We start from the raw sequence: 22,412 nt of genomic DNA on the forward strand, positions 1-22,412 counted from the left end.
AGAGTTACAGTACATGCTTAGAGTGTCATCAATTTTTAAAGCATAAATGCAACACAGTACTGTGCTATATATTCTGGAGCATCATCAATGTTGCAGGTAAGAAACTGTCTTCTTGCCTTCCAGTGCAGGCAGCTGTCTGGATCTGGTTTCTAAATTCATAGATTGGACCATCTGTAATTCAGCTTGCTAATCATTCGGCTAAAATACCAAGATCTTTTCTGACATACGGTCTATACTAACCAAATAACCTACAAAACTACTTAGGTAATGCCAGTTCCATTGAATAATACGGTGAGTAACCTGTGTCTACATGTCAGAGGTGATCACGCGCACTGTCTGCAGCACTGCCCAGTGTACAAGGCACTGGACTAGGGCATATGAACACCCCAGGCTGCACTCCTGGCGCTTCCATTGGGAAATGAGGCAATGACTGTAAGATCACCTTGGGAAAAAAAAAAAAAAAAAAAAAAAAAGTAAAAATAACTGATAGCAAGAGCATTAAAACTGTATTATTACTTTTTGTCAGCATTTCTTCAAGAGATTCTCAGAGAACATTAAGATGATGGTCGTGCAGTTGGCAGCATTAAAAATACACTGCAACCACGGTAAGATGCTACAGAGAAATCTGCTATGAGAAAAATGGTATCTCTATCAGAGAGTTAAACATTCCTTTTTTCATGATAGTGAAACAAGACCTGAACAACCCCACATTTCACAGACTTGTTAACCTTCTCTCTTGATGAAAATTAGCAGCTAGTTTCTTTTAAAGAAATTCTGAAATTTTTACTGGATAAAGCACTCCTCTATTCCTGTCAAAGAGTTGTGCAGCACAGCTGTTTTTAACAAATTCCTATTTTTACTCCCCGACTTTTGATTATCATTATGTATATGAGTTTCTTCAGCCTGCAAAGCACGTTTTAACAAGAAATATTAATGTCCCTTTACATATATAATCTTTTCTCCTTATTCAGCAAGAATAGGTGTTACACAAAACAGAAAACATCTGCTTACTTGTATTATAATTTCTCTTGAACTCATTAGATTAGAAATACAAAGTTGATAGCAGAGGTTAATGATGGATGTAGAAAGCAGAATCATGTATCTTTGTAAGTATGTTTCAAAGGGAAAACAAATCCTAAAATTCAGTATTTATAAAAAGCATAAAGAAGGAATTATAAGGGAGTTTTTTATTAAGACAGCTGTAGTAGCTATATTAAGTTTTGCATTTGTAACCGTGATTCGCTCCTAACCCAGGAGCTAGAGTAAGGTCAGGGCATTTTCTTCTTTTTTGTGTTCCTAAACCTCTTGCCTCTTGGGATTTGCTATAGTATTGTCTATCTGAGGATTTATTTTTTATGTCAGTGCACTCAATTATCACGATGTGGACAGTGGTCTCCCTAGCAATTTTAATCACACAATGTGAATCCTTCTTTTCCTCTCTTTGCTTTCAGCTGCTGGGGCTCTGTGTGAAGAGCTTTGATTGCAAGATGCCTGTCGCCGCACAGTCTCCGCTAGAAACAAACGTAGGAAATGTCCCTTCAAGGCCTCACTATACACCCCTCATCTTAGCTCAAAGAAATTTTCCTACTGCATTAAGATTTAGTGAGTCAGCTTTCTTGTTACAGAGGCAGGCAGCTTCATATATAGCAAGTGTACTCATTAGACGTGTCGAGCAGTTAAGTGTTAACATTAAGCCCTGCTAACTCTTGTATGACCTGATATCAGTAGCAAAGGAAGCCCAGCTAGCGTCATGGCTCCCTCCTTGGTGCTTTCTTCTATTGTGCCAGCTATAGGATAACAGAGAGTAGCATTTCTGAAAGCTGTGACATTTTTGGCAATCTCCTGCATCCTGACACAAATTAAGGGCCAGGAGTCATACAATGATCCAGACACAAACTCCTTCCACAGAAACAGTCCCTCTGTATCAAAAAATCAGAAGATATAAGGGGGGAGAAATCAAACAATAAAGAATTGTCCTTTCCCAACTCCAGAGTAATTCGCAGCATTGCACTTTTGAGATCTTTCTGTAGCTTGGTACATGTAAACAAAAATACAAAATAAAATCAAGGAGGAAGTACCTTATCCTTTTCCCAAAAGCTAAACATCCTTTCATTATCAATCCTTAAATAGAAAACCAGATAGTTCAATATCCAAGCTGACTATGTAACTTCTAATATTCTTTAAAACACACAAATCATACTTTAACCATCTAAACTCCTAATTATCATATGACAACTCAGACCCCACATACAGACATAACCAAACACTACTCCACTCACAGGACATAGCAATGAAAGGTAAAAAGCCTGTTTTATTTACATATCTCTGGCATACATTTTTTCACAATGCTGTGAATACGTTCCAGTATTAGAGTAGGTCAGAGCAATGCTGACTGATAATGGGGCTGATGGAAAAAGATTCTTGTGATCTCCACAAAAAAGAGAAATAAGGAGCTAATTTTAGAGACAGATGTATGAGAGCTCCACCCCAGTAGAATCTGTAATCAGCGATGTTTGGCCTCCAGTGATAAAATGAGCATGTGTATTAAGAAATTTTTTCATATCAGTTCTAGTAAGATAAAAACAATTTTGGCTTTTATGGTTTTCAAAGCACTTTTCCTCACCATTCCTATTTCCTTTTATTGCCACTGTTTTTCTTTACATGTTCTACTACTGAGGAGGAGAGGCAGGGGTTGTCTTTCTTTTTCTAAACAGTTCTTTGGTGTATGATTAGTATGTGACACGAGTAAAGCCTTTCTTGGTAGAGAAATGCTCACTTTCTTTTAAAGTATTAGGTGAGGGTTAGACTTCATAACATCTCATCCTATAGAGGACATGTCTTCTGGGACACTGGGTTTGGAACATCAGTCAAGATAACCAGATAAAAGAACAACTATTGAAATAGTGTCATTGTTCCTGATATTTCAAAGCAATATCGGAGTTATTTTGGCAGAGAGGAATTTAAGTACAGTAGACCATACAGAACATGTTAGCCATGTCCTTATCCTGGAAAGTGTTTTAACTGTATCAGTTGTTGCTCCTATTATTATTTAGAGATAATTTTAATTTGATGCACCAAGGCTTTAAATAGAGCTTTAAGCATTGCAAGGACAGGCATTGTAACAGTGCTGCTTGAAAGCAAGCCATGTCAGAAAATATTTCTTTTTCCAAAGCACAAAGCAGGAAAAAGGGAAGATTCTGTTAACTCCCGTTCCATCTCACTATCCCATCCTATTACCCCATCTAAGCCAAGCTATTCAAGATGCAACAGTGTTGCTCACCCTGACAGAAGTAACACAAATATGAGGAAAACAAACATATTTATTAAATACAATCAGCTTGTTAGTGTTACTAACATGCACCGATGATGGTATTTGCCAGACATCTTATGCAGTAAGGTTAAACTAACTTATTGCAAGAACCTCCATGAAACAGTTGATCTAGCAGTCTGGTGACTCTGCAAATTAAAACAGCACGATGCCAGCCCACCACAGTACTGCCCAGCAGCGTTGGCACCTCTCCTCAGCCACACACGGCTCCTACCTTTTCACGTAATGACGATTTACCCAATTCACATCATCATTAACAGTGTGACTGAACTTAGGGAATCCAATACAAGACAAGCTAACCATATACTTTTAGAGGATGAAATTTAAAAAATAAAAGACCTGATATGCTCTCAGAAGCATTGCTAGTACAGCATATAATATTTGTATAGATCTGCACCACTTCTATTGTACAAGTATTACTGATGATTTTTACTGCAAGTGTATTGGGAGCATAAAACCAGCGTAACAGCAATATTGTGCTCAGAGCCCTACAAAAAAATAGCAAATTTTCTGTCTGTAATCCAGGGAGTTTACCATCTAATTCAAACTGAAACATGGGAATTGATATGTACAAATAACCAAGAGAACATGAGAGCAGGATGGGAATTATGCAGGGGATACATGAGACAGGAGCTTTTGGCACTACTGAAGCCAGCAATGTACAGAGACAGACGTAACTGAAAATGTTTAAGAACAATTAGAATGTCACTTGGTTTCATAACAAAAGTACAGAATCACACAACCTTCTGGATAGAACACAATCCATACAAAACCCCACCACTAAGTAGAAAGTAGCACATTGTTTAGTGGTATTAAATAAAAAGGTCAGAATCTCAATCTCTGATATAACATACATCCAAAAGTATCATAATAATTTTTTTTCCAGCTTGAACCAGACAAATATATTCTATTTTTCAGAATGTGTAGATAATACCAGTTACCAGTAGGTTTCAAGAGAAACTAGTGTTACACTGGCTGGATCAACAGCATGTAGCAAGGACACCAGCCCTGCATCCCCCTGCTGCAAAGCCTGTTGCAGGTGTTTCTCAGCCTTCCCTTGGTCTTAATACAGCAATGCCAAGGTTTGAAAAGTAACCAGAAAACAAAAGGATCGCAATACAGATTATACAACCTCAAAAAAATAGAGAAACAGCAGTTAAAAACCTGATGCTTTTCCAGAAGACTAGAAGATATTTGAAGAGTTAAGGCAAAAATATCTCCCTTATTCAGGAATATATGGATATACACGAGCTTTTTGAAACAAAATATCTAGTTGTTCCTAATGCATACTTAAAGACTGAATCCTATTTCCCACACCAACAGTCCAGTTTAAAGTAAAAGACCAGATTAGAGGATAACCACATCTCTACCTAAAGAAGGACGACAATCACTAGATTTATTGAGCTGATCAGATTTGACTCAGCAAAGTGTTGTGACTTTAAGTGCACTGTAAATTTGGAATCTTCTTTGTTCAATAAATACAATTCTTATGTTTAATTTCTAAGACAGACTGGTACCTGCAGACAGTCATTAAATATATTTCCTGAGATACTTCCCATTAATCACAGTGAAATCAAGTAATAAATTATGATGCTTCAAATGAAAATGTAATAATGCAACTTTTCACATGGAGTAAATTATATTAAAACCAGATTTTTTTCTATATTTCAGCTTTTAAAACAGGAACTAGATACTAACCAATATCTTAATATTTCATTCTGCTAAAAGCTCCTCCCAGTGCCACTGAGTAGCTTGACTTGAAAAAGGAAAACAAATTGAATCATCTGTGTTCTCCTATTCTTAAAATAAGAAAGAAGTGGAAGTCTGAGATGAAATAAGAAAGGCAGAAGACAGACATAAAACGCATTGCTTCATGGCTCATAAGTAACTGAAAAACAGATATCTCATGAACTTTATCTTAGTGTGTGGGTGGCCCAATAAAACCAGAAGCAGAGAAAGGCTTATTGTCAAGAGACGTCCACACTGTCCCCCAACCCCACGGAAGCCCTGCTGGAGCAGGGTGCCTTTGCTGCCCTATTGTCCCGCTGCTGCCTGGCACTTGTGCCCGGTCTTCACACTTGTCATTTGCAAACCCAGTGGACAAGATAAGGGATTGCTTTGCTCGCAGAGGTCTGCTTCCCTGTGATAAACTTCTATCTCATCCATAACTAGATTTAAGATACGTAGGATACACTCATCTTCAAAGCTGCCACCAGAAGGGAAGTCTATCAATGACTTCAGCTTTCATATGCTCCAGATAAACTTTCCGTTTTAATCTGTGCCCTTTGTGACTTTTCAAGCTATCATAACCATCAAAGCCCTAATACACTCCTGGATACAGGGTGCTCCAAATTAGATTCCATTTACCCAGCCAAACTTCAGGGCTTCTATTTACTGCAAATATGACAGCTAGTCAGATCTAAAATGAGTTTGAAAAAGTAGAGGGAAGAAATTTGTTCTCTATCCACCTCTGCCCCACCAGGCTGCTTGCTATAACAATATATTTTAAAACTTTCATAACCCTCAAACAGAAAAAAATAGGATTATCCATTACCATGTCAGCTTAAGTGATAACATAAATATGTATCACAGAACATCTGCCGGTAAATCACTGTTTATAGATGTCAGATCTCATTTATTATTAAAAAACAACCCCAAACCCCCCACAAAACAAAACACTTTAAAGCCTTCCTTATTATTTCACAAGAAATGACTGATTTCTAAACTGCAAGGCGGAGCTATTCTTTCTAATCTTTTTATACAGAGTAACTTCTATTATCAACCTCAGTCAAGAGTAACATTAGACAGTATCCACAAACCTGTTCTTATTGCCTGAATTACTTCATCCCGGTATGTGGTCTAGAAAACACAACAGATTTTCCCCAGTGATTCACCTCATCGATCCCCACTGATTTTGCATGAAAGAATATGGCACATCTTGGAAAACCTGCTTTTATCTTACTTTTCTTTGAACAGTAGAAAATGCACATCAAGGCATTATACTCCAATATCAACAATCAAACAAACATCTAAAATTTACTTCTAGAACAATTTATAGAGAGTGCTACTTCTTCCCAAGAAGCGTAAGGTTTTCAAAACCAGTGGCTGTCTGTAGTGCTGTGTTTGACCGATGGGGTCTGAGCAGTACAATCTTTTTGGTTTTGCATTTTTTCACCTAATTTGCTTTGCCCATTTTTCCCCTTTGTGCCAGCTGCCTTAATAACTCAAGTCAGGCACTCTGGGATCAAATTACCAATTAATGGAATTACTTCTGAATATGCAGTCTGTACCCTCGCAGGTACAACCAAAAATCCACTTGCAAAAGACACTCACCTGTATCACTGCCAGTTCACTTGTCCAGTCTGACCTCTTCCCCCCTCTCCAGTCTCCAGTCATTAACAAATCAAGAATATTATAATGTTTTGTTTTATAGGAGTTTCTGTTGGCTTATTTCACTGCATGCGTTCAGGACTAGAAAGTAATTTTATTTTAGAGACAGCTGAAGCTTCTGGAAAATCCACACAACTGTCAGCCCCGTGACATTCAATGCCCTCAAACACATTCCATGCAGATATAAAGCTGGACGTCTAAAGGAGAAATACTTTAAAATGTGAATGTTGAGCACATCCTGATTTTGATCTCTTCCAGTTCCCCATCTTTTAAATCAAACAGCCACTTAATGATTGCTGTGGTGGTTTATATGTACGTGATTCATGGGCACGGTCTCAGGAGGTCATCGGAAAGGTTGGCATTTCACAAAGTGGTACAGTACCGTAGTCAGCCATTACATTCTTCCACCTACGTGCAAGCTAATTTGATTAAAGGTAGAAGATCAATCAAACTCTATTGCTTCAGAAAGATTAATTACCTCAGCACTTTCTGAATTAATTATTAGTGTTCAGCCATGGGGATAGAAAAACCCAATACAGTAGAAGTAAAAGGACCCAATGGGCAGATGTGGTAGACTGGGAGGTATTTTAGCCCAAGATTTATTATCTTTAACTAATGACAGTGTCTTCCTTTTTTACTCATATTAGACCTAAGTGCTATAGTGTGTTTATAACTAAGCACCAACTGGATTAAAATATTAGTTACATCACAATTTACTGTGGAATTAAAAGCAGACAAGAAAATGACAAAAAAATGAAAACACCATTAAAAAATAATAATCATACCTGCTGGCAAGCACTCCTAGCCCTAGTTTTTGGACAAGGAACAAGATACTTAAAACTTTGTACTTTTATCTTCTCTTGTGCCCCAGCATGAGGTCTGAAGCCCAGCTGCCAGCGCAGTCTTATTGATGATGTTTAAAGAGTATTTCAGCAACTGCAGAGTTTCTGATTATCAGACAAGTCAGCATGGCAAACAACACAGCCGTTTTCCCCAGGGAGAGTGAGCTCCCCGCCTTCAGCTGTCTGCCATCGGCACGCAGCACTGCCCATTGCTTCTTCACTACGGCAGCAATGAGATTTACAGGACTCTGTGCGGGCGTTTGGCAGGCGATGCAGCACAGGCGTTAGCCCAGCATCCAGCCCGGGGCTGCAGCTGGAAGCCAAGGGCTAACACAGGACTGAGACTCAGCAAACACGCTCGGTGACAGCTTTTCTAGTACCGACATAGAAAAGGGACCTCTTGGATTACAGACTAGATTTCCTGCTATTACAGAGGGTGACAATTGCCTTCATAAATTTTATGAAGCTTCTCTTTGAAACCAGTCGGCCTTCTTATTCCTTGCTTCTGTACCTCCTCATGGATCTTGTTTGAGCTTCCCAGATTTCGGTCCTTGGCTGGTTTACAGCCAGCAACTCTTCATTTGCTGGTGAAGCAGTCCAACTCTTTGTTTTGGCCCTCGTTCTCTGTTATTACTTGAGAGCAGCCCTAATCCCCAGAAAACATTTATTTTGCAATTTAAACAAGCCAATATTAATTCCTTTTTCTGTATACAGGCCTTCCGTTCCCTTGTTATTAATAATATTTTTTACACTCATTTCTCACGAGTTCACCTTTCATTAATGTGGGAAGCCAACACTATTCATAACGGCCAGCTGTGGTATCATCATTGCCTTGGTTTTGGGGGGTTTTTTCTTTCCTTTTTTCCCCCCATACTAGGAGTAATCCAGGATTTTTTCACAATCACATTAGGTACTGGTGATTTATAGTTTATCTTTGTAATACCCAGTTGTTTTTTTTTTTCTTTATGTCATCTTCAGCTGGTGATTTATGTACTAGTTACATATACCCGTTCCTATGAGAAAGACTCTCAACTATTAGATTTCATCCCACTGCTACTACTCCAAATCCTTGGCAAAATCCAATTCTTGTGTCAAACACACCTCCTCCTCTATTTTCAGTGTTGCTTGGCTTTGAGACACCAGAATATTTTATTGACACATTCCTGCTTTTTAATGCCAAACTCATTAATGAAGATAATGATGGAGATTTTTCCATTCTTGTATTAATCTGTGTATTTTCTTTCTTAACTACTAATGCTCCACCTTAATGTCATAATAATAGTTATTAGCTCTTAAATCCATATAGACTAACTATACGTGTATTCCCCAATACTAAAAATACATGTAATTGAAGTGAAATAACAGACCTAATCTAGCAGTATTCTTGGGAAAGCCACGATACCATTTAATTTATGTTTACATATATCTTAGTTTCTTTCTTGTAAATGTTTTCCAGTAGTGATTATTTTTGTTCCTCCACATGAATGCACTGAACCTGCTCTGACTTTTAGTTCTTTATCATCGTTCTTCATCAGCTTGTCTTTGCTCTCATCAACATCATCCTTATCAAAAATTAAGGCAAGGTGAAAGTGTTCTTTTAGTTTTGGGGAAGAAATATATGCTATCTTTAATCATGAACAGATGTCATCCCTGCTCCAAACCTCCTTCTTATGTGGCTAAATACCATAGATTACAGTATTAATTCCTCTTAAGACTAATTCTCTTGAAGTCTGATGATCACTTAAAGCCAGCACAAGCCTCGTCCCTGCTACTTATTCACTCGTTTGCTGTCCACAAGTAGTGCCTCATGTAAGAAATGGAATTGGGGAATTGATCTCTTTGAAAATAAGTTCCCCCTGCTGTATCAGGTTGAACCCAGATGAATTCTTTTATCCAGTTCACCCAAGCAGCTCTACAATTGCTAGTAGTGCCACAGCAGATGGTGCAGTTGAGAGATACAAACAAGCAGCCACAGACACTCTGGTAACACCAGCTCAAACTGACCACGAATTTACATCTATCAGCTCGCCTTTTGACCATCCTTTCCTTAGCTTTACACCTTCCCATTTTAAAGACAATTTTCTTGGCTTAATAGTCACTCATTCATGTTAAATATCCTTACGGAGTTGCCCTCTCCTTAAAACACCATTTCCCCCCTATTTGAAACCCTGAAAATTCAGTGTGATTTTCCTCATTATTTAATTGCAAGTTACATTCAGTTTTTCTGTCCCCTGTCCCCCCCACCCCACCCCCCCACCACCCCCCCCTGCAATTTCCGCAAGTTTCTGTAAATTTCCAATTTCCGCAAAGTCCCAAGTTCTTAGCTGAACTGGGCATAATCTACCTTCTCCATATAAAAGCAAGAAAAAAAATTATCCTCAAAAGGGAAAAAAAAAAGGCAGATTGTTTTACTAAGGCTACAAAAACAGGTGAAACTGAACTTTGTCATGAATATGTTATTATACATGAATTAAATAACCAAGAGTAACTGGGGTTAACATGTACCTTTCAACCCCTTTGGTCAACTTCTCTGCTTACAGCCACTGGGTGGGCACCAGTGGGAGGCAGTTTGCTATGGAAGGTTACCAAAGAGAATTTATTACTCTCTATGTTTGTAGTATGTTTTATATTTAAACATAAGATGGGGTGGCAGATGGGGGGGGGGCGGAAGGGGCAAGGGGAAAGTTGCTATGGTTAAAATCCTTATCACTAGGAGTTATTGGAGCATCTGAGCAATTTATGAGCAGAAAATATATGAATACCATGTACATTAGTGCTGTTACTTAAGGATAATGTTCTGTACAAACCTACATGGATTTTTATATTACTATTTACTTAGTGTGACAGTTTATTGGCATCTTTTCCTTATGATGCACCTACCAAGCTGAAAATTACGTTTTTTGACGAGGCAACTGAAGAGAACACAAATCATTTTAAATAGCCTATCTCTAATTTTAATTAGTAAAGTCAACTAATTTTTAAGGTGTGCATATAAATTGCCCACAGGTCTCTAACCATTATATTCTTACAGTTATTCCACCCCCCTTGCTTCAATCCTATATCGGATGTGAATTTGTAAGGATTCCTCTCAGCAATATTTCTCAGCTTTCGTTATTCTAAGTTATGCTCATCTTTCAGTGTTTTGTAACAAATGCTCTGCTACTGCTAATAAATTGAAAGTTTCCCAAACACAGTACTTTCCAATATTAGAGAAACAAATAAAACCTAAGAACTGTATTCAGGAAAAACAAGAGGGAGAAAACACTTTTGAATATATCCCTGTGTGATGTGGAATCTGTCATCAGCTTTCATAAGCCACCTAATGTCTCAGTAGGCTCTAGATGCTATTGAAGTTGTTTCATCCCAACTCTTATGTCTCCTTGGTAGGCAGTTGCACTAAATCACCATCAGATGATTAATCAGGCTTAATGTTTTAGACAATGTTTCAGATTAAGACAGGTCAGATATTAAAGATCTTGAGAGAGAATGAAGGCCATGCTTATTCTGTTGTATGAATTGAACTCAGATTATCTGACCATACGTTCCTTTCTCCCTTCACATTGACAACATTTTGGTCCATGAAGCGAGAACAGAAATACTTTGAATATATCATGCCACTCCAAATTAGATGTACAAAACAGCAGTCAAAAATCTAGCAGCATGTTTGTAGAGGAAACTATCAATTCAGAATGGCTTTCACTATTCCACTATTGACTATTTGTGTCACACATGCACAAGTGAGCGAAATAAACTTCAGGCTGAACACTCATAGATCAGCACACAAGATATTTTGGTTGCTCTTACCTACATTAGGTCACTTCACAGCAGTATACTTAATAAAACATATGCTGTGGGTCTTCCCCTTCTTTTTTACTTGGTTTTATGAGAGACACACAACAGACATCTATTTATATAAGCTTTTTTTCTGCCACTAGGTGCTGCCATTAATATAAGCATAAAACACTAAAAAGGGCCACAAACTACTTTTTCTGCACTCTAAACATCACACTATATTGTGTCAATTAAATGCCTCAGTAAGATACAGGTTAGAAAGGGAAAAAAATCTTCAAATAGCATAAATGCTAATTAAGCTGTGATTTCAAGTTTAAAACTGAACTGTCAGGTAATTAGACAGGTGATTAAACTTTCTTCAACTTCACACTTGAAAAGACATCAGATGCCTGCTTAGTCTCCACACAGTGATATGTGTCAATGATATTCAGATGTCAAAGCTCTGTTACTTTTAGGGCAACGTTCTAGAAGAGTAACGACACATATTTCTTCTGAAATGGCAAAAACTGGGCTCAAGAAGCACTGGTAAATCCAAAACCTGAGCCTCTTTTTGAACAGCAAGACAAGACTCACATGGCTGTTCAAACAGCTCCACATCTGTCAGGTCCTGTCCCACACTCTCTACGTGAAAGGACCCAAACACTGATTTCATGCACATCATGCTCACTTCAGTAAAGCATAAACCTCAGAGTTACAAACAACAAAACAGAACTGGAAAGCACGTTCAGATCATGAGCATGCACAGCAAAAGGAGCAAACACAACATATAACTTGGTATTTCCTTTCTTTTGAGTATATTTGTAGCCCTTTAGAGCCTCATTCTCTGAAGAATTTAGTTTGCCTAGAATATTCTTAAGGGTATAACGCAGTCTCAAATACATAAACACAAACAAAAGCAAACAACGAATAATGTTTTCAGCACAACACCCAAAACCTCTGATGGTTCTTGTCAGCTCAGAAAACACAATATTCTGTCATGATTTCAGGAACCATAGAACTTTACAAATTTTTAAGAAGTCTGAAACGGAGGATACCCAGTTAATAGTTTATGAACTAAAAGAAAAGGAGAGATTGGACCTCATATGTGCAGACCAGCCCCCCAGCCCCCCACCTCGGGCAGCAGCAGGCGGAGGCAGCAGTGTGATTTGCAGAGCCGGCTGCATTTGTCAGAGCCAGCTTTGAGTCGAAGGCAAAGCTCTCTGCTGGATTCTGTATTTACCGGTGCAGAGATGTAACTACCTTCTCACAGAGCTATTTCAACTGCATAGTACTTACTAATTCATTCTTCATGTTACACTAAGGCAGCTGAAATACACCTTTCGGGCCAAGTTTTGCCCAGAACAGATGTATTTTCAAATCACTTATTAGGCCGCTAACAAGGCCTTAGAGGCTCACACACATTCAGGTGTCTCTTTATCAATGGCACAGTTCAATTTAATCCAGATAAAGAGCCCCTGGACAATTAACAGTTGACTAAAGTACAGTGGAGTCTCCAACTGGCTATCACATCACAGCAGAGAAAGCAATACCATTATCCATAGCTCTAGTGTGGTCCTCAGATATTGATTTTGCCTAACTGTTGTCAGTATCTTAAGAAGCCCGTGATAACAGTACAAGTAAGATGACAAACCCTTTTGAGATTATTACCACATACCACAGCTGCTCTCAAAAGACAAATCAAGAAACCCGTATTTCTGGAGACTGCAGACTCCTCACAGACCCACTCGTCACCCAGTTCTTCCCGTTAACACAAACTACAACGTGCGGTAGCATTGCACAGGGAAACACACTAACAAGCGTAAACTCCCTCAGCATGGTATTTATGACCGTAAGGGCAAGTGTCAACCTCATCAGAAAGATCCTCTGCATACAGCACAGCAGATCTATAAAAAAACAGGTCATCCAAACCTCTTTTTATTTCTAATGGTCAGACTTCACATTTTTAGAAATATAGGGCTTCTTTGGCCATGTTAGAATCAACGTTTTGTTTTAATAATTGCCTGAAAAAGAAGCCCATGTTTGATACTGAAATGATTTAACAACTGAGATGGCCAGAGTTCATCACTTACTGGACTCCGGGTCTGAGTTGCCGTCTCCTTCTGTCCGGCTGTTGGGTGAAGCTTGCTCATAGTACTCCTCCTGGGGGAAGCCAAGGGGCAGAGGGTGCGATGTGCTAGCACCGCTCGTGGGTTCGTGGTCTCCGAGCCCACTGTCACTGCAGCTTTCCTGGGAGCCATCTGGTAGGTGAAACGTGACACGGCGCTGAGGCTACAAGGAAGGAAGAAAATTATATGGTTTCCACTACAGTATCAGTAATTGCTTAATGCAACCAATTTAGGAAATGTATTATTTCAGTTATCTGCGGAAGACGCATTATCTAGAGCTGTGCACAATTTCAGGCTTTCATGAACAGGCAGCGTGCTTTCAAACCCGCTTCACCTGACAGCACTGCTTTCTTCTATTTTTTAAAAATGTAAGCCCTGATGCAAAATGAAAGACACCTCAAACTAAAGAGATTCTGTCAGACTTCACAAGTCTTTGGATGCCTTTTGTATATTGAATTGGAGATTTCAATCACTTTTTGAGGCTCAATTTATTTCACTACTCAGTTTTCTAGTTTTCAAAAAACATTTTCTTTCCCATTAAAAGCTGTTCCACACTTTTGGGCCTAAAAATGTGACACACTTCTAATGTTGTTTGATTCTTCTAAGGCAGAGAAAGAAGAAACAATAACAAGCCTTATGTATGTAGAACAATTTTAATAGATTTCGCATATGCATTAAACTAATGAATTAAAAGTAGAGGCCACTACTCTCCTTCAGGTATTTTCTCATGACTCCTTTGATTAGTATTATACCACAGACCTGTATCTTAATTGTAAAAGGCTGGAAGCTGGGAAACAAGAGAGCTGAAGAAGGAAAACATCACAGCACAGCTGTTGAAGGAAAAGCCAGGTGAAGTGAAGTACCTGATGCATCAGGCATAGGACAGGATTTTCATTACCTAAGTGACTCTACATGATTTAGGAGCTGAATAACTGAAATGCAAATCATTCCCAGTATTAAAAGAAAATATGAACAAAGAAATAAGTAGCTCTCTGCTTATTTCCACGTGTCTTATTTCCATGCATTTCAGAAACATGAAACATGAAGATTCAAAAAAAACCCCAAAATAACAATTTAAAATATTCTTAGCTTGATGTTACTCAAAATCCCATTTGAAAGGCAATGCAAAACTTTCCAGTTCCAGAACTGCTGGGATTAGTAAAGCTGGAGATAATATTTTAAATGCAATTATGCAAAAAAGTATATACTATGTTTATAATGCAGCAGATGTTATCAGAGGTCCCTAGATATTTGTTTCCTTTAGGTGATGGTGTTGACAACCATCAGTTATATTAATTTTTCACTAAAAAGTTAAGTTCCTCCATTTTTCAAGATCTCTGTGTATTACTGTGTATTATTACATATGCCCACAGACAGCTGCTGTGCAGTATGGTACAGCCAAGAAAATGGCAAGATCAACTTTACCTATGTAATACCTGACAGATGTGAGTGAAAACTCTTCTCAAAAGCTACCAGTAAGAAATTCATGTCTTTCCCAGAAAAATCTGTTCTCGTGCTTCACCATTGCTAACAGAGAGGTTTTCTTCTAATGTCTAACCCGCTTCTTTCTTGTTACAAAATAAATCACTTCTTCAGTCCCATCCATCATGGTCTGGTTATTCCCACTCATCTTTCAGGCATTTGGCACTTTAGTCTACTTCAAAATAAACAGACCTTATTATTTCAATCTGTCGTGTGCCTTCTGATATCTCTTACTACTCCGCCCTGCACACATGCTCACACATGCTTCTCTGTGCACCGCTCAAAACTCGTTACAGAGCTTCAGAGCTGATATCTTTAAAGTGTGGAGTAGAGCAGAAGGTTCATTTCACATCTCCTGCAGGCTCCACTACTGCTTTGCCTTTTTCATGGCAGCATAACACGTTTTCCTTGCCAGCCACCATAATGCCCAGCTCCTTTTCTAATGGTCTTTTGCTAGTTGTCCCCTTTCTGGTTATTGCCATTGGTTGCTGGAGCCTACGTGCGGCACTTGCTGGAGCCTACGTGCGGCACTTTGCATTCATTCTTCCTGCCATTCTGTTTTTCCAGATGATTTCATGTGTTTATCATCAAGTACACTTTGCCTTCCAGTCCTGCTTTCCTGTTTACCAAATTTGCAGATTTTAGACTCTCCCTCATTTGGCAGATCTTTGAGAGAAATTTGAACAGATCAAGCCAAGACATCAGTTGAGCTCTGAAAATCTGAACACAGAATGACTTCCCATCACACGGGATAGAAAGAGAAGACACCTCTCCTGTGACTGCAGGAGAAGCTTTACAGCCCACTGGAAAAAAATTCAGATAGTGAAAGGTTCACAGCTAACACTGCACAGCCCCACAGTCCATCCCCTCCCCCCCTCACCCCCAGTTGTGTTTTTTTTTTTGTGTCACCACAAGAATCTTATTATTTAGCTGAAGAGCAAGCTGTCTGCAGCTGCTCCCAGGGCTCTCTGTAATGCTGGCTGGGACAGTGGTCCTGCTCCTCCACCACCTCTCTGATCTTTTTTCCCACCACAGGCAGTAGAGATACATGGAACATGGAACGTTCAAAAAACAGATGGATCCACAGAAATTACTGATATGCCTTATCTTATTCTATTTCTTAACTATCAATTGCTTCTCATAGACCTACTCATGCCAGAAGTCTCAGTCAACTCTTATCTGAAAGTCTGAATAACTGAAGTTTTGTGGAGTTGATCCAGTGAAAATATTCCTGCAGCGTTTCTGATGTACTCCCCCCACATACAAAACTGCACCAAGATTGCCCAGAGGTATACCTACAGCATGTAGAAATGGAATATACTATTTCTTTGGTTCAAATGAGCCTGCTATTCACAGTGTCTATGAAAATCAACATTCATTGCATGAACTGTCTTGTAGAAATCACATATTTTGTGAGGTTTACATTGCCTTTGTGCTGTCTTGTGATGCCCACATGCTGTTTGGTACTCGTACTAGGTTGTATCTTCTCATCTCCAAGCTACCAGTGAATCTTAAGAATGAAGTATTCTTAAAATGTTATTAGCCCATGTTTTAGCATTAGATACCAGTACTAGCTCTTGCAAATGGTTGGGAATACAATAGTTTCTATTATGTGCAACTAGGATTCACTAACTTTAAACAAATGAGTATTTCTTTTCGTGGTTTGTTGTCAAAATACCACAAAAGTTCTTAAGCAGATCACAGCAAAGGAGACCAGAAAGTCACCAAGTCATTCTTTTAAGCTACGCCAGTAAGCAAAAACAAAAACCATACCCCAAAAAAGTTAAAAATCTCACTAACTAACCCTCATATTCAGTGAAAACCTGTAAATACTTAGTTACATACACTGAGGTGTTATTAGTAGGAAAGATAAAACCCATACAATTTAAAATAAACTGGTATCAGCTAAAGGCTCATGATTTTTAATTTGATAGTGTCCCTGTATGTCACACCTGATAACGCTGATGACAGATCACTTTTGGAAGAATTTATCAAGATGAAAAAAACCCCAGTTATTTCTCTATGTGGCAGTGCTGCCATTTTCTTAATTCAGGCAGGCATCAGACAATGATCTGGAACAAGTAATTCTAATAAAATTTTGCCAAAAGCTGGGACTTATCTTCTGTCACAATTATTTTGGAAATTTCCTCCTTGAGGCATTTAAATTTCAATTTATAAGATTACAAAATATCCTCAGACTCCAGCTGCTTTTCTATTTATCACCAAAGGGAGTTAGCACCGACAGTAATAGAATAACAAGGATTATGGTTTGTTTTATTTATTTGACTGACAGTTAGGATATTTTTTAAAAAAGAGAGAAATGCAAGCAAACCCATTATATATTCTTAGTGGATTTTGAAAAAAATGATGTAGGAACTTGTAATATAGACAATTAGACTGATAGGGGAAAATGAAGTGAAAAATTTAGGAAAAAAGTACAGTAGCATATAGTTTCTCAGACATATTTAACAATATTAAATTACTCTTTATTGGTATGAAAAAAGAATTTTGCTTCCAGAGATGTCATGAACCCAGACACAAATTCTGTCAAAGGTCTCACATAGCATCCACTGCATTTTGTAAAAGCACTGTGTGTCTGGAGGGATCAAATTATCTCAGAAAACTGCAAACCTTTTACCCTCATTATTGAAATTTATATGAAGACTGATCAAAGCCCCAAACTATTCTGTGTTCAATCTTTCACTACAATAATTAGACTGTGGCAGTGGGAATAATAAAAGATGAGTCTAAGTAAATAGCTTTGGATACACTGAAGGGATGATTTCTGGAATTATACACCAGGGGTTAGCCAATTTATAATCAAAAACTGAAAAAAAAAGGGTAATAGAAAAAGCAGCAGATATCAACTGAGGAACATTAAACTATTAACCTTATTATCTTCATTCAATTAAGCAAATTAATATCCTTTTAAAAGGAGATCATAAAAAAAAAATAATACTGTTTAAATTATATTGAATTAATTATATTATTTAGATGATACTTCTGACTTAAAACAGACCTTATTTTTGAGATGCTGTGAGATAGCATAGATGTAAAAGAATAGGACTGCTTCAGTATTTCTCTCCACTACTAACAGCCAGTGAATAAAGAATTAGTAGAAAATATTGTTTAACTTTAAGATCTAGATTTGCTACTAACATTCATTTTCTCAGTTGCTTATGTCTCTCAAATGCTAGGAAGGTATGAAATGCATGCCTTAACCAGATGATGAGTACCTTCAGTTAGGACCAGTACTTCTCATTTGTTAAAGAAAATCCCTAACCAAACTATAAGTTCCAGGTAAAATCTTTTATACTGAACTACCACCTTCTGTTCCAGACTGACTACCTTTTGTTCCATATGCTTTGATTGAGACACAGCTATTATCAATGTAAAATTCTCAGAATAACATAAAAAAACCCCAAACAAACAACAAAACCCACAACAAACCAACAGTTTGAAAGGATCCAACTACAAACCCAACGGGAAACATGTTTTTGTGTTGAAACTCATGAAAGACAAGCTTGTGGTTTTTTGGTTTTGTTTTTGTTTTTTTTTTCTTTCCTTTCCCTATACTTAGTAGTGTACAGCATAGCTATTGTGGCCCAAACAGTTTGTATCAATTTTTTTATAAGTCTGTATTTCACAGACATACTGCAGCCTACAGCATTAAATTTACCAATAGTGATCTGTATTTCTCTAGGAGCATCTATGCTGAAAACTCTTGGTCACCAATATTGCACACAACTAGAATCACTACTATAGTCACTTTTTCTGATTTAGGAGTTGCTTTTGTATAATTTCTTCAATATGGCCTGCAGTGATCCAGTGATCCTGCACAGGAGTGTTTGTTTTTTTGGTTTTTGGGTTGGTTTTTTTTTTTTGTGTGTTGCTTTTTTTTTTAAGAGCAAAATGAAGGGCTTGTCTTCTGAGAGAAGGGAGAGAGGTAGCATGCATCAAAGTGACAATATCCAGATGATTACAGAAGTCCAAGCTTAGTGGACATTAAAATCAGTGTTTTCCCTATCTCACATGAAAAAATAATGCCCTCAGCTACTGCCAATACTATTAGTCTTAATTGCATCTCATACAGTTCAGGCTGTTTGAACAAGCCCTTCTTTTTATTGAATGATTTTAGCTGTATCAGCTACTGTCCTATCTTTATTGATCACATCCCTTTCAGCTGCTGATTTTCTATACAATTGTCAAACATATCTACTTTTTTCCAAGTTTACCATATTTACCCTTTTACATATTCACAAAACATTACATTTTCAGCTATTTAAATAATCAGAAATGTAGTATCATCCTTTTCACATCCTTGTTTCTAGTCCTCCTGATATAATATTAAGAACTGGTATCTTACATCCTCACTAATTATTAATGGAAAATACAGCATCTGGCCTCCTTCTCAAGAAGAGAATGCTTTAATAAATACTTCAGAGTTTTCCTCACCGTGATTAACAATCTAACTGTTCCATTGTAGTATGTGAGATAGGTACACAGTTTTAGGCTTTCACTTATTATTGATTTAAATAACTCCTCCCACTTTACTAATTTATTTGGATGCAGGAAGCATTATCTATTAATTTCGAAGAGGCAAGTAAAACTCGGCTGATTGCACAGACAAATGCAAATTCAATATGGATAATTATCCTAGGCAGATTGTTTTTCAGTGAAAGAATTACTGCCTCCACAGCAAAACAGCGGAGCAGACGGTGCCCCTTTACCTGCTCAAATGCAAATTACTTAAAATTGTCAGATCTTGTAGATGGATTCACTCACACAAAGAGCTGGCTTGAGTGATGAGAAATAATCTTGCAAGACTATCTTGTAACTCTACCACACTCACTTACTCAGGGTGCCTTTTTAAAATTATACTTACATGCCCCTACAGGCATTTCTTGCAGGCATGTAAAACTGCACCTAACTGATAAGCAAAAATGTCATGTATTGCAGCTATTGGCTATTGCAAATGAATAATTCTGTGAAACTCTTTTTCATGTGGGTAAGGAACAAAATCTTTTTTAAAACCACCTACTTTAAGAAGCAAATTTTCGCTGATGCCATTTCTCACTCAAGTAACTAGAAGTTACGCCGATACTCCCATCCTCCTTTTGCGGCACAGAGGTCATGGAACAAACTCATTAGGCAAATCATAGCTGAACAAAAAGCATTACAGACCTGGAACTTCACAAATTTCTGATTAACAACCTCAATGGGTATTTATTTTCAGACTCTAAGCCTCATTGTACCAAAGAGTATATCTCACATGACATTTCCCAGTGACATGTAACAATTACATTGTGTTTTCTGAGCTTCTTGAGATAACAACAATGAACTGAAATAAAAAAGCAAATAAAACTGAAAATAACATTTAAAGCTTGTCAAACATTTTATTTAGCTTTTGAAAGGCAGTTATTGTATGCTAACTAGATGTCAAAATGAAAGCTGAAAGCATGCTTTTTAAAGTTTAATTCTTGTAAGTCTTCAATTTGACATGTGATTAAATAAAAATTACACATGAAAGTTGCACTATGGCTGTGCTGTTACTAAGGTTGAGAAATAGGAAAGCCTCAATTCTCATTGTTTTTTTTAATACATTCTTCACTTTCCAGGTTATCATCTTTGATATTATTATCTTGAATGCTTGATTTCTGATAGGCAAAGCCATTTTAGTTAAAATAACTTAATAATTAACAATAATACAGAAACATTTTGGTAGTAATTTACATCACTTCTGACCGCTGATCCAACAACATGGATCTTTATTAGCAGAAATGGTAAGCAGGTGTTATTACAGTTGTGAATATTTCTTTTTCAAGTAACACAATTACCTAGTATTTTATCTGTGTTGATACTGAAACAGAGTAAATTTATACTTTCATAATTGTACATAGCACTCTATCTCTAACTTAATTCTGTTAATTTATACATTTCAGTTGTGGCTCAGATAAACAGATTTCATCCTTGTTCATGAATAACAGTATAGATTTATTGAATAAAAAATGTTGTTCCAGTGAATTACTGACCTCCACCCCCTACTTTTGCATCACAGCAGTCAAGGCTAAGCCATTAAGTTTAAGTGTGATGAGGTTATTAGAGCTACAGAGACCTAGAAGAAATCTCAAGAACCTTATTCAATTTCCATTTGCAATTTTTTTTCTATTCAGTTTTTCATTTAAAGGTCAGATCTTTCTGAAGCAATACACATGCGTATAACTTCACAAGCCATCACAAGTGTTCACTCAAAGAGGCTTGAAAATGTGTCTCTATCATTTCTAACTAACAAATGAAGCTATTCTTATTAGTGTTTCCCAGAAAAAGGGACTTTTATCTAATTTGGTTCTGTGGGTTGAAAGCGTACTGAATTCAGGAGAAAACCAGAAACACATACTTTTAGTACGACATGTTCAAGAAGTATTCTTAAATAGTTAGACACAAATAGTTCTGCATCACTTTAGTTGCATTTCACGCTATAAAATAAATTTTGGCTTCACAGAACTTTTTCCTGCAGGTGTGGATAGGATATTTGAGAGGGATGATTATTAAGCAGGTCCTGTATAATACAGACATGGAACAACTTTACGTTTCATATTCAGATATGTAGTTGTCAAATGTTGCCAAGAGCAAGTTGCAGTGTAAGCTTAGAAGCTGAAGAGGCTGAGATGCCTCTTGAATAGAGAGAACGGAAGACAGACAGACAGATCTTCTCAACTACTTCTAAAAATAACCCACATATTTTTTGATCCAAAGGTTTCTAGACTACATTTCCACCAATTTTTACATCATTTACAGCAGCCCTCCAAAGTCAAGGCGACTACGCATTGCTCGGGGCCCCCAGCGAGAAGCCAGCCCTTACTATGCCCTGATAAAGAACCAGGTTTTCTGCAATATCTCCCAAAAAGGATGCCACACAAAAATTAAAAAAATAATTTAAAGTGAAGGACCTTTTAAATGAGTAGAAAAGCAGCTCTTTGGCATGTCACTATCTCACTACACTTGTTATGACAGCACACCTTTGTTAAAACAGCATTTATTTTGTTACAGTGGCAAATCTATGACGTTTGATATCAGATGTTTTATTACCTAGAATGAGAACTGATGATAGTAAAAATGGAAGGATGAAACTAATCTATTTTATGCAGCTGTCAAAAAAAGCATCTTGCTCTTTCTGAAGAAGAGAAAGAATAGACAAAAGATTGCTCTTTTACTCAAACTGGGCTTTCATGAAACTCGCCTTGCTTACAATGCAGTGAAAGAATTCTTTTTTCTGCTCTCTGTATCAGTATTTGCTTGCAACATTTATCTTTTTGGCCTTTAGCAAATATCCTTTAACCACCCAGGTTACCCATTCTTAATTTTAATTGTACAGTGTGTTTGCAATCTGAGGTCACCTATCTAAAGTACATTCTCATGGCAACCATAATTAGTCCACCTGTAGGTGAAATGATTAAGGAAGAGGCAAGAGAA

The 22,412-nt window shown here is 37.5% G+C and overlaps 1 protein-coding gene across 2 annotated transcripts in view; it reads right to left on the bottom strand.

The window, feature by feature from the left end:
- PCDH11X (protocadherin 11 X-linked) overlaps nucleotides 1–22,412 on the bottom strand; it is a 508,247-nt gene that overhangs the window by 127,055 nt on the left and 358,780 nt on the right. For both annotated transcript variants that reach the window (XM_037408486.1, XM_037408485.1), the window contains one exon: nucleotides 13,422–13,620. In XM_037408486.1, coding sequence (XP_037264383.1) covers nucleotides 13,422–13,620 — 199 coding nt within the window. The remainder of the gene's footprint in view (nucleotides 1–13,421; nucleotides 13,621–22,412) is intronic.

The sequence above is a fragment of the Falco rusticolus genome, chromosome 14 (genome assembly GCF_015220075.1).
Source record: "Falco rusticolus isolate bFalRus1 chromosome 14, bFalRus1.pri, whole genome shotgun sequence".
Taxonomy (NCBI): Eukaryota; Metazoa; Chordata; class Aves; order Falconiformes; family Falconidae; genus Falco; species Falco rusticolus.